This window comes from Sander lucioperca, chromosome 5 (genome assembly GCF_008315115.2).
Source record: "Sander lucioperca isolate FBNREF2018 chromosome 5, SLUC_FBN_1.2, whole genome shotgun sequence".
Classification (NCBI taxonomy): domain Eukaryota; kingdom Metazoa; phylum Chordata; class Actinopteri; order Perciformes; family Percidae; genus Sander; species Sander lucioperca.
The window spans coordinates 29,321,134-29,333,772 of record NC_050177.1 but is presented as its reverse complement, the minus strand read 5'-3'; the positions used below and the strand labels follow the sequence as shown (position 1 = coordinate 29,333,772).

General features: G+C 39.3%; 2 protein-coding genes and 1 long non-coding RNA gene across 4 annotated transcripts in view; 2 read left to right on the top strand and 1 right to left on the bottom strand.

Moving 5' to 3' along the window:
- Positions 1–12,639, bottom strand: part of LOC118495137 — a 470,232-nt gene that overhangs the window by 216,843 nt on the left and 240,750 nt on the right. The window lies entirely within an intron of this gene.
- LOC116034886 (NLR family CARD domain-containing protein 3-like) overlaps positions 1–12,639 on the top strand; it is a 972,843-nt gene that overhangs the window by 724,697 nt on the left and 235,507 nt on the right. The window lies entirely within an intron of this gene.
- Positions 1–12,639, top strand: part of LOC116042541 (zinc finger protein 239-like) — a 139,659-nt gene that overhangs the window by 22,410 nt on the left and 104,610 nt on the right. For both annotated transcript variants that reach the window (XM_036001647.1, XM_036001648.1), the window contains exon 2: positions 7,619–7,771. In XM_036001647.1, the coding sequence (XP_035857540.1) occupies positions 7,679–7,771 (93 nt within the window). In that variant the 5' untranslated portion in view covers positions 7,619–7,678. The remainder of the gene's footprint in view (positions 1–7,618; positions 7,772–12,639) is intronic.

Below are 12,639 nucleotides of genomic sequence, written 5' to 3'. Positions count from 1 at the left end.
GGGTATGGTGAAGGGTATATATCTGCCTGCCTCTATGGGAATTTAACATAGGGGTATGTATAATTATGGTCCCTATATTTTAAGGAAGAACATTTATTTATTTACAATACATTATTCATTCACAAAACAAATTGGTGTCCTTAAAAGGTCGGATTTTTCCTCATTTTTTTAATTAAGGCATTAAGATCAATTTCCAAAAGAAGATTGTTTTATTCCTTTTTTTAGTCAACTTTAGCATGGGTATGAATACTTGTGAGCAGCACTGTATATACATAAAAAAGTCACTGAGCCTCCACTATATCCTTGCTCTGACCCTAGACTATCGATCTAGAAACTTAATTTCCTAATCTTTGATTGCCTACTTAAAAAATAACTAGGGAAAAATGGTCCAACGACTGAGCAAGATAGGCAATTTGGCGGCCATTTTGATATGCAAATTAGAAGGTAAAAAACTCACAATTTCGCTTAGATACCAGTTTTTTTGGATTCAGCACCCTTGAAATATGTAAAGTAGGCCGGTTCCCGACTTGTACCCATAATTGCTCCTCACTTTCACTTTTTTGGTACATCACGTCTAGACTAACATGCAGAACGCCACATGCAGGACGCTTTAGAACAGCGGGGGGGGGACTCTTCCTGATATTGTATTAATTTGCTGTGAGCTGGCAGAACATAACGTAATCTCTGAGATTATTCCTTCAGAGTTGAACCGAGCAGATACATCAGTTTTCATCAGACTCACCCTGGGTCGGGTTGACGATCCGACATGGGACAACACCGTCTCTCTCTCTCTCTCTCTCTCTCGCTCTCTCTCTCTCTCTCTCTCTCTCTCTCTCTCTTATATTTCTATTTCTCTGCGTTCACACACACACAGTCCGGTTCTGGTGGTTGATGAACACAGATATGTGCTGATTAGCTCTCATAACAGGCCAGATGGGTAGCACACTGCCATGAGTCCATGACGCTAATGTCTGATTACTCCACATTGTCATTGTGATATTTTGTGATTACATTCTGAATCTGCAGCGTTTTCTGTCAAGTAAATATAGTAATAATGTCTTCCTCTGATGCTACTGTAGAAGTAGCCTACACTGTAAGTCAGTAGAAGGCTATACAGTGGAGGTGCACATTAAGAGGTGTGGGGTCCTTCTGTAAGTAATTTTGGGGTACAATTTGGTTTTGATGAATTCTACAAGCAGCAATACCACAGGCCAAGTAATCGGCCATTCCAAAACAGGCACATTTTCAACGGGCACTGCACTAGTTTGTTTAAAATTTAACCAGCAATTTGTTTTTTAAGGGAAATATTGAAAGCAGCAGAACTGAGTAGGCTTCATTTTAATATCTGTTAATTTATCGCAAGTTATATCATTATCCCGATATTCAACAACGTTACAGCATATCGCATATTTTCCTCATATCGTGCAGCCCTAATAACTACCCTGAAATTGTCAGATGCCGCATAGTGTCGCAATATTTTCATCTGTATCTGTGTCATCTTTAAGTCTAATTTGTTTAATATGTAAATAGTTTTTTCTTTCTAAATGATCTGATAATGTTGTGTAGTCATTGTTTTCACCTTCTTTTGACTAGTTTATAACTAAACCCATTATTACTAAACCTAGTCATCACGCACCACGCCGTCACATCCTGCGCCACACACCACCGCCAGTAAATTCTCAACCTGTGGGAAACACTGAGAAGAGCCCGATGGCTTCCATAGTAACATGTCTGCAACCAGAAGAACTTTACCTTTATTTAGACATCAAATTAATGTATGTATTTCAAAAGGTTTGAATGAGATTTAAAGGATGAAAAATACCCAGAATGTATGAAAGGTTTGTGTTATTTTAAAGTTACCATGGGATTTCTAACAGAAAGTAAAACTGAAGAGAGTGACCAAATGTTTTAGTTTTTAAATTACCAATCATTTGAATGGGGAAACTTGCCTGAAAAATGTTGAATATTTTTGAACTTATAACTTGAAAGTTATGAAAAGTACATTTGCTTCCATAATAACATGTCTGCAACCGGCACATATTTTCCTTCATGTTGTCATAAATTATTGTAAATTGAAAATTGTGAGTGAGAGCAAGTCCAGGGTTTAAGAAGGTTGTTCACTAACGGTCTCTCTCTCTCTGTTTGTCTGTTGCTATAGAAACGGAGAGGAGGAGAGGGACCCAAACGCCACCACTGTCAACACTGTGACAAATCCTTCACAACATTTGGATATTTAAAGATTCATCAGAGAGTTCACACTGGAGAGAATCTACACAGCTGTGATCAATGTGGGGCAGCTTTCACACTACAGAGGATCCTAAAAAGTCACCAACGCATTCACACTGGAGAGAAGCCTTACAGCTGTGACCAATGTGGTAAAACCTTTTCTATGAGTGGTAACCTAGAAATCCACCGACGTGTTCACACTGGAGAGAAGCCATACTGGTGTGAACAATGTGGAGAAACGTTTTCTCAGAGTAGTGGCCTTAAAATCCACCAGCGCGTTCACACTGGAGAGAAGCCGTACTGGTGTGAACAATGTGGGAAAACGTTTTCTCTGAGTGGTCACCTTAAAATCCACCAGCGCGTTCACACTGGAGAGAAGCCGTACTGGTGTGAACAATGTGGGAAAACTTTTTCTCAGAGTGGTAACCTTAAAAGACACCAGCTCATTCACACTGCCTCGTTGTGAACATGTTTCAGAGCCAAGCTGTGTCCTCCTGCCTCCTCCTCATGCCCTGATAGCTGTGTTGTTATTTTCTGATCTTCTCTCCACATTGAAGGTTGACCAGCAGTAACTTAATCTTCTGAACAGCATGTATGTTATCCTGGCTACGACTACACATTACACTCCCTCCCTTTGAAGGGATTTATTCCACTCAAAATCATTTAGTTTTCCTGTAATAACATATTCTGAATTCAGGGTTCAACTGCTAGCGCTTTTTAACTAATGCTGCGTTTGTTGTTCTTAAATAATCACCTGGTAAATACAATTTACAAAAATTCCCATCACTCTTTATGATGTCAGATTGTTGAAATATTCAGTTTATTGTCATTGAATACGAAGAAAATAAGCAAACCTTCATAACTGACAAGCTTTAATCAGAACATGGCTGCTGCTTCTTAAAAAATGACTTGAACAGTTAATGTGTTTAAACTGCGTCTGTGCCGCCGCCATCTTGGGACAGACAACTGATCTTAAAGACTCAGAAAAAGATTGTTGTACTGCTTTTGGATGTTCATGTGAAAGAAATGCTAAACTAAGCAACATGGAATAACATTTCACGGATGAAAAATGTGTTTTATAATATTATACTATTACTAAAGTGTTGAATTTGATATCACAAAAGGTAACATTAATCCTTCTTTTAAGCTAACAGTAAGTTAAGTGCCTGTCCTGATACTGAATTGAGCTAATGCTAGCTTGTGTCAGGTCATGTATGTTTTATTTGAGTGATTATTAATATCTCAGTAAGATGCTGAAAACGATGTTTGTTATGTGTGTCACTGAACAGTTCCTCGTATCATTCCCTATAGACCCCCATGTGAAAAAATCCAGACTTTACATCAGAAATAAACATGTTTACAGCCTGGTACAAAAAAACGGTTTTGGTCTATGAAGCTAATTTCACACTTCGTAACAATTGTTTATATAACTCATCTGTTTAAATTGTATCAAGGCTTAAATCAGCAGACTGTCACTAGCTTCAAAATATTTAGAAAAAGTTTGGTAAGAATAACAGCATTTTAAATTTATCAAGTAAGTCTGGCATTTGCGGCGCCTGAAAATCAGTTGGAAATTCAGCAAGAAATTATGATTTTAATTGTGGATAGACCTTCAGCCTCCATAGACACACATGCATTAGGATTGTTGACATATCGCTCCAATATATATATATATATATATATATATATATATGGTATCCCACAGGCTTCTTCAGTGGATTAGACACATGAGAACAGTTGGTTGTATTTAGGGAAACGTTTGCGAGTTTTTTGGCTAATTCTTGGATTTTTAACCCATGTATAATCATTTGTTTTAATAATTTGATCTGTCCTCTTCTTAAATAAACTGAATTGAATTGAACTTTGACATTTAGTTTCTTCTTATTTTACACGTTTATTCTTTTTTATGACACTCTTATGACATCATACTTCAGTTCATCACAAACATGAAGGAAGGGTAAAAACTAATGTGAAGTAACTAGAAAATGCATTTCCTGCAGAAAATTCTTGTGAATGCTGAAATAAATGTGAAAGCTAAATTGCTAAAGTTTAACTAGATTGCTGGCTTTAATGTGAAAGAAGGTGAAGCCGTAAGAATAAGTTGGAATAGTATTAATTAGTTTACATCTCTTTAACATGTTAAATAACCCCAAACATGTATGATACTAAAATGGAATATTTAAAGGTTTTCTGAAAAGCTGTCACTACACTGAATTGCAGGCTTCAATGTGAAGAAGAAGGTGAAGTTGTGCAAAAAATTAGCAAAAGTGGAAACTGTTCTAATTAATATGAATGTCTTTAAAATATGAATAATACTAACATTGCATGAAATATCTGCGCCACTGAACTTTATCGATCTGTGCTCCTTGCTGAGCAACAGTGTGCTCCGTTAGTGTCTCCTCTATAGTTCGGTGGGCTCGGTGAGATTCGGGGCTGAAGTTGTAACATTGTTGCATTTTTCATTTGGTTCGGTTTGCGTCACCAGTGCTTAATTTGTAAAGTGGGAGGTCCCGGAGCGCAGAGGGGGGGTGGATCCGGCGACTCAAAACGGGGCTTGGAGGTAACGGAACCAAAACAAAAATTACACCTGCTTACGTAGCTTCTCTGACTCTGACTAAAAAAGCCTAAACAACGCTGTGTGTACATCAGGGCAATGTTTATTTTTATTTCAGAACGTGCATCGGTGCGAAATGTAAAAAAAATTAAAAATACACTGCAACGATCGTTTTCAAAAGCAGCAACTATCCATCGGGCAATTAAAACATAAAACCCACCGTGGTCTCCACATTCTTGATCGGCAGAAACGATTTTTGCTCGTTTGGGATCCGACTGGCCAGCGTATTTGAAAAAGTTAAGCAAACTTTGTTGTCTTTTTGACATTTTTATCCTCAACCAGCACAAGCGCTTGTGTCACTTGGAGTGCAGCGCCGCGCTGTTGAAGTGCCGATCCCCCCCCTCCGTCCCTCTCCTCCCTCTGTCTCCCCTCACCTCCCTCCGTCCGTCTCCCCCCTCCGTCTCCCCTCCCTCTGTCCCTCTCCCCCCTCTGTCTCCTCCCCCCCCTCCGTCTTACCCTGAAAATTCACCTCAAAACGCATTGAAAATGCAAACACAAGACTTTTGTGGAACTCCAATGGGGAATCAAGACTAACAAGACAGATAACAACATTGAACACTACACAAACAGTAGTTTATTTTTTTCATTTAGGCGACTAATTTTTCATAGTGACACAGGAGGTGCCGGATCCAATCAAAAAGGTTCCGGATCCAATGTCGGAGGTGCCGGAACATGTTCCGCCGTGTTCCGGCTCAAATTAAGCCCTGTGCGTCACACTGCACTTTATCAAACGCAGCAAACACTGTAAACACACGTCACGTGGTGGAAGCAGTCGCTTGTTGATTGGACAGAATATCAGAGGGAAACTCTCCGAAATAATGAAGCTCCACTACATTTCTACCGTGTTGGCTTCTCTGGTTCTGCTTTAGTGTTTGTCATATTTTAGAGGAAGGTGAACAATGGGAGCAGCTGACAGTGTTGGCTGTATCATTAAATGTCTTTAGTTGTGTTAAAGAGGAGTTGGAGCAGAGTGTCTGTTAAAACCTAGGCCACTGTTTGGAGCTAACTGTAATATTACTGGAAGCTGACTCGCTAGATTAAAACAAATGCATTTTAACGCTGTACATTGAAAAAAACGCCTGCTGAGAAACAAGTTTCAGGCATTCACATTTGCTGGAGGAACTAACATACACACGCATTACATATGGATCTGAAAGTTATCATCCCTTAAACCAGATATTTAAGTCTGTAAATTGTGTGAAAGGTTGAAACTGCAGGCTAATAAATGCTCTGTTTTTGGTCCACTTCCTGTGTTTGGGTCGGGTGAAATCAAATCCCTGTCAGATGGTGCTGGGTTTACCCAGTCTAGTTCTCACCTGAAGTGAACCGAACTCTAGTTCACTTGGAAGAGAACCGAGACCCCCGTTATCAAGTGGACCAGAGTTCAGATGAGCTTTCACACCGCCCCAAACCAACCGGACTATCAGACCAAACCCTCCAGAGTTCATTTATAACGGACCAAACTGCTCAGGTGTGAAGGAGACCTTACTGGAGGTCTCCTGCACACTGCATGCGTGGTGTGAGCGTGGCGTTTCTGTTGCATGGCGGCTGCGTGGCATTTTCTCTTTCTTTGTACACCAGAAACGTGTCTGATGCGGCGCTGCTGCTGCTGCTGCTGCTGCTGCTGCTGCTAGCCCTGTCTGTACACATGTATGTTTCCCATTGATAAAATGAAATAAGCAGTAGTATACTTCATGTTAAACATAAATATATACTGATTTGATTACAGCAATGACAACGTCTGCAGTATTGATGGCAAAATAGGCTACAGAATATTTTGTTGACAGGTGCAATATTTGAAAATTGATAATTATTTTTTAAAATTACATTTATATCTGCATTTATGTCAAAATCTAGAGACTTTCAAACATTAAAATGTAATTTATTACATGTATCTATGTCAAAATGACATATAAACATCTTTTCGTATCCAATTTGCATGGAAACGTGTCGGTCCTATTTTTATTTTATTTCTAGCACGCGTCCGCACCTGAGACGTGTGTCACGCAGGCAGTGTGCTGTGGTCATAATCATACGGTAAAGTATGGATTTATAGAGGAGGTATTTTGACGGTGGTAATGTTATTAATGTTAATAAGTTAGCACACTTAAACAACCTGTCTCACCTGTCTGAGTGAGACAGGAAGACAGCTGTCTTTTGTTTTTAAGAGTTTTATTGATGCAAAGGTCAAACTTGAGAAATACCATACATCAAATCATCAAATAATTAATAGCACATTGGAACTACAGCTTGCACGGCTGTAGTTCCAATGAGACAACCTGTAGGGGGACCGAAGACGGATAAGTGACATAGTATGCCTTTAAGTAGGCTATATCTCACATTGCCAGAAGAGCAAATTAAATGTAGTTTTTCTAGGATACTGGAGCTTTAAATTGTGTTCTGTTTGATATCTAGTGTCGGCTAAAATAACTTTTTATTGAGTTTCCTGTCAGTGAAATGTTCTGAGTGAATTTAAGCTGGGCTTTTATTGTGAAGGGTAGACACGGAGGAGCCAGAACTATGGCAGCGTTTTTTTCAACTTTGTTAGCCAGTTGTTTAGACTTATTTGCAGTTTAATAATATCCAAAGCTGTTTTCTCCAAACTACTCCGAGTTCATGTTGTACCCAGGAGGCCGAGTGTGAAGTAGGATGAACGGTTCTGGAGATATTTAGAAGACACACACACACACACACACACACACACACACACACACACACACACACACACACACACACACACACACACACATAGAGAGTCCTTGAGTTTGTACTGAACAGAATCCAGAGTGAGTCCAGCAGCCCCAGTGGACATCTGCTGGATTTCAGGACAAGGGAGGAATGGAGGAGGACAACCAGAACCTGGAGCAGCGGAGCAACAAGGTCCCCAGAAGACAAGCAGCAGACTGGGACTCTGATACCAGCCATGTTCAGGTCAGTGCTCAGGACACAACAACCACAACAACAGGAACCAGGAAGAGAGGCGAGGCTCCGTGGATCATCCCTTCATTCTGTTGTTAGAGATCAAATGTGGAGAAAGGAAGAAATGTCTGTAATATCCATTCTGACCACTAGGGTGTAGTATAGGATAGCTTGGTTACATGGTGATAAGTATCATTAAATGTCTGTAATATCCATTCTGACCACTAGGGTGTAGTATAGGATAGCTTGGTTACATGGTGATAGGTATCATTACATGAACAGGTAATCAGTGAGCAGGTATTCAGTAGAGCCTGTAGGTGTGGGGAGCACACGGTTCTTACCGTTAAACCAGCTTTTGTTACCAGCTTTAAATCAAGACTTAAAATGGTAAATACTTTTTTGTTTCTGGAAAATATTCAATCATTGCAATAAACCGTAACTTCACCCAAAGAAGAAAGAAGGTTTCAAACTCTTTGTAATACCAGTACGCGTAAAGAACATTTCTCAAGACACCTACGGAGTGACTCATTAATGGCCTTTAGGATAGCCACAACACACAGGGTGACCAGACGTCCTGGTATGACCGGGACAGTCCTGATTTTCAGTTGCGTGTCCCGAGTCCCGACAAAAGTCTGGACGCTAAAATGTCCCGGTTTACACCAACCACTATGAGATTGTCCCGGTTGTCAGCGATTACATAGCTGACATGGTCTTATTATAGCCTGATAATTAACTAAACCCATGTAGAAAGACTAGCCTAACAAAGCGTCCAGCTTCTGATTTTAACAATGTGTGTGTGTGTGTGTGTGTGTGTGTGTGTGTGTGTGTGTGTGTGCGTGTGTGCGTGTGTGTGTGTGTGTCAGTCAATCATAGAGGTCTGCGTCTGCATAATCTGTGCAGCCAGCGTTACAATGTATATTTGTAAACAATGCCTCTTCTTATGTCTCGTTTTAACGGTTAGGCTATATCAAGAGTAACTAACTCGAGTAGGCTAGGCTACTCTATATAATTTAATGCTGTTGTTGAAATGACTGATCAATGCCCATCCCTACTACGTTAGCCGGGACATAAATTAAGCTTACTTGTTAATTTAGGAGGAAATGTATGGAGGAAATATTTATTCATAATTCAAATTGAAAGTCCAAAGAGAAATTGAAAGTCCAAAGAGAAAACGAAGCGAGATCAAATTAAAAATATTATTATTTTTTTTAATTTTCCATTGATCAAATTAAAAATATTATTTTTTTTTTTAAATTTTCCATTTGGCTTTTCCATTTGGATTTAATATTTGGCTTTTGAATTTAAATTTAACATTGGCTTTTCCATTTGGATTTAATATTTGGCTTTTGAATTTAAATTTAACATTGGCTTTTAATTTGGATTTAATATTTGGCTTTTGAATTTCAATTTAACATTGGCTTTTAATTTGGATTTAATATTTGGCTTTTCGATTTCAATTTAACATTGGATTTTCATTTGGATTTAATATTTGGCTTTTGAATTTACATTTAACATTGGCTTTTCATTTGGACTTGACACATGTCAATGTAAATGAGGAGGCATGGCCCAAAGGCTGGTGGGAGGGTCTGAAACGAAAGGGGTGCAGAGGCACCTTATGACCAGCAGGGGGAGCTGACTGCTGGGGAGCTCACTGTTGAGGAGCATCTGTCTGCAGCTTGGCCACCAGGCTGGCTTATCCTCTTATTTCACATGATAGAAACTGATGATGTAGGCTAAACACAAACGACATTTCATGCAACAACAGTGAAGTTTTCATGTAGTTACTATAATTGGGCCCGTGTTAGTGAGGACTAGATTAGGACTGGATTTAAAGCTGATTCTGGTTTCTAACTTCGCCCCAGGTGTGTCTGTTAAAACACGGACGGAGACAACTTCTCGCTTCTGATGTTTTATTTAATTAAGCAACAGTACAAGCATGGGTGTGGGTAGCTCTGCTACGTGTGTTTGTGTGTTGTCAGATCTCGAGGACACACACACACACACACACACACACACACACACACACACACACACACACACACACACACAATCTCAACCGGGTAGTCATCGTCCGAACTGCGACCTCTCCTTTTTCTTCCTTTTTTTGCGCGCGGTGTGAGGTGGGTGTCCGCGCTATTCTCCGACACGTACTCACAACAATCACTCCTGATTGACGGCCTTTTGTACAGCCTGTGTACTTTTTCGTTCATTTGATTTCCGATTTTGAAACGATATCCAAATTTGAAAAATGGGTCATTTTAAACCTTGTTAATATTGATGACAATGTGTTCAAAGCAGAGCTACCCACACCGTTTGTGTTTAGCCTACATCATGAGTTTCTATCATGTGAAATAAGAGGATAAGCCAGCCTGGTGGCCAAGCTGCAGACAGATGCTCCTCAACAGTGTGCTCCCCAGCAGTCAGCTCCCCCTGCTGGTCATAAGGTGCCTCTGCACCCCTTTCGTTTCAGACCCTCCCACCAGCCTTTGGGCCACGCCTCCTCATTTACATTGACATGTGTCAAGTCCAAATGAAAAGCCAATGTTAAATGTAAATTCAAAAGCCAAATATTAAATCCAAATGAAAATCCAATGTTAAATTGAAATCGAAAAGCCAAATATTAAATCCAAATTAAAAGCCAATGTTAAATTGAAATCGAAAAGCCAAATATTAAATCCAAATTAAAAGCCAATGTTAAATTTAAATTCAAAAGCCAAATATTAAATCCAAATGGAAAAGCCAATGTTAAATTTAAATTCAAAAGCCAAATATTAAATCCAAATGGAAAAGCCAAATGGAAAATTTATAAAAAATAATAATTTTTTTAATTTGATCAATGGAAAATTAAAAAAAAAAAATAATATTTTTAATTTCATCTCGCTTCGTTTTCTCTTTGGACTTTCAATTTGAATTATGAATAAATATTTCCTCCATAGAAATGAGCCAACTCTGCGTCCTTTTGGGCTCTAAGCTGTCTCCACCTTTTACATGCATCTCCAATATTTCCCCATGTTTTACCTCTGCTCTGGTTATGCAACTGCTTAGAAAAGATGCCGAGTTTTTTAAGGTGGGGTAGAATTAATCTATATCTGTTAATCCAGTTTGTTTGGTTGCTGCTACCATCACTGTAGCCAGCACCTTGTCTTTGCGTGTTTGCGTTTCATGTCCGGCAACACGGGTGTCTAAATAGGCAACACACAGGCCAAAATATGGAAATTTATATTTCAATATGGAGAACACTGGCTTTGGCGTTGTTGTCAGAAAATATAGTATTTCAACTTAGCATGTTTCCTTAATATCTGTTAAAATATTGTGGACATTTCTTGATTGAATACAATAAATGTATTACATATTGGACCTTTCAAGTCAAGAGATATGTTTAATATGTATATCCCTCCAAAGAGGTTGTACTAAAAAATTTAATCACTGCGTTGGCTCGTCGTGAGGTTCTGTCTAGTTTATTTATGGGATCCTGTTAGATTGGACGTTTTCTGAAGAGAACAACCGTCAGCACGCTCACTGCCCCCCCGACAGACTGCTGCTTGAATCAACTTTAATGAACGGTGATGAAGCTGTGGCCTCCAGTGATGTTGATAAGATTAAAATGTAGTGAGACTCTGGGACCCACAGGTGGTTGCAGCTTGTATGAATGTGTGTCTTTGTGTGTGTGTGTGTGTGTGTGTGTGTGTGTGTGTGTGTGTGTGTGTGTGTGTGTGTGTGTGTGTGTGTATGTGTGTGTTCAACTGCTGTAAAGCACAATAGTACTCCATTTCACCACCAAAATTGACCCGGGAAGATCACAAATGCTATACCATTAAATAAAACACCCAAATTTAAATGAAAGTAGTGATCATTAATTATACTTGTGTAGAGCGTCATTGGGAACCATCCATGTTATTTTAGGTTAATTTGGTTTAAAGAAACCCAAATTTCTGATAAACAAACTTCAAAAAACGGGTCAAATTTGACTTGAGGACAACACAAGGGTTTTGAAAAAGACAGAAGTGATGTTCATATTAACAACTCTTAAATCTAATGAAGGCACACAAAAAGAACTAGGGCTGCATAAATAAAATATGAAATGTGTGTGTAATGTCTGCTCTGTTCTGAGTCTGATTTATTCACCGTGTTTATGATGTATAAAGATTAGTATTTACAGTTTCTGTCAGTGTTTAATCCTCATCAATCATCTTCTATCTGACGTTCATGTTGGGACGTTTTCTAACAACTAAAAGAGCTCTGTTTGGGGGAAAAAAGGAGATTCTGGGAAATGTAGTAAATGCCAGTGTCAGCAGGAGAGTGAAAGTGTGGTTGACTCTGGTGTGAATATGGTTTAACATCTTCCCTCGTTCCCTCACTTTGATTTCCTTGCAGCTAGAATATAAAGTGCAGCTTCCAGCATGAAGCGTATCCCACAATCCACTGCAACATGAGGTCACACAGGTCGGACGCCGCCTGTGCTCTAGAGACCCGTCGACAAATGTGAGTAGATATTTAAATGTATTTTTATTTGCGAGCTGCAGTCTGCTGTTTTAATTTGGAGGTTTTTACGACTTCTTTTTATTGGTTGTGAGCGAGGGGCGTTTGATTTCCCCATCAGCTGATCCCTGCAGCTGCTGAAAGACAGACGGTATGCTGATGGTGAACCTGCAAAGGTTCTGAGGTGATGTTGGACACTGACCTAAAGACACCTGGGTACCACTGGCTCAACTTACATAGCTTTAAATTCTACAACACTGATTATTGATTCATCGCTTTAAGTCATTTCTTCATGAAAAAAGAAAAGATTCTCTGATTGCAGCATCTTAAATGTGAATATTTTCTACAAGACATTTTAAGGACGTCATCTTGGGCTTTGGGAACCACTGAAGACACTAATA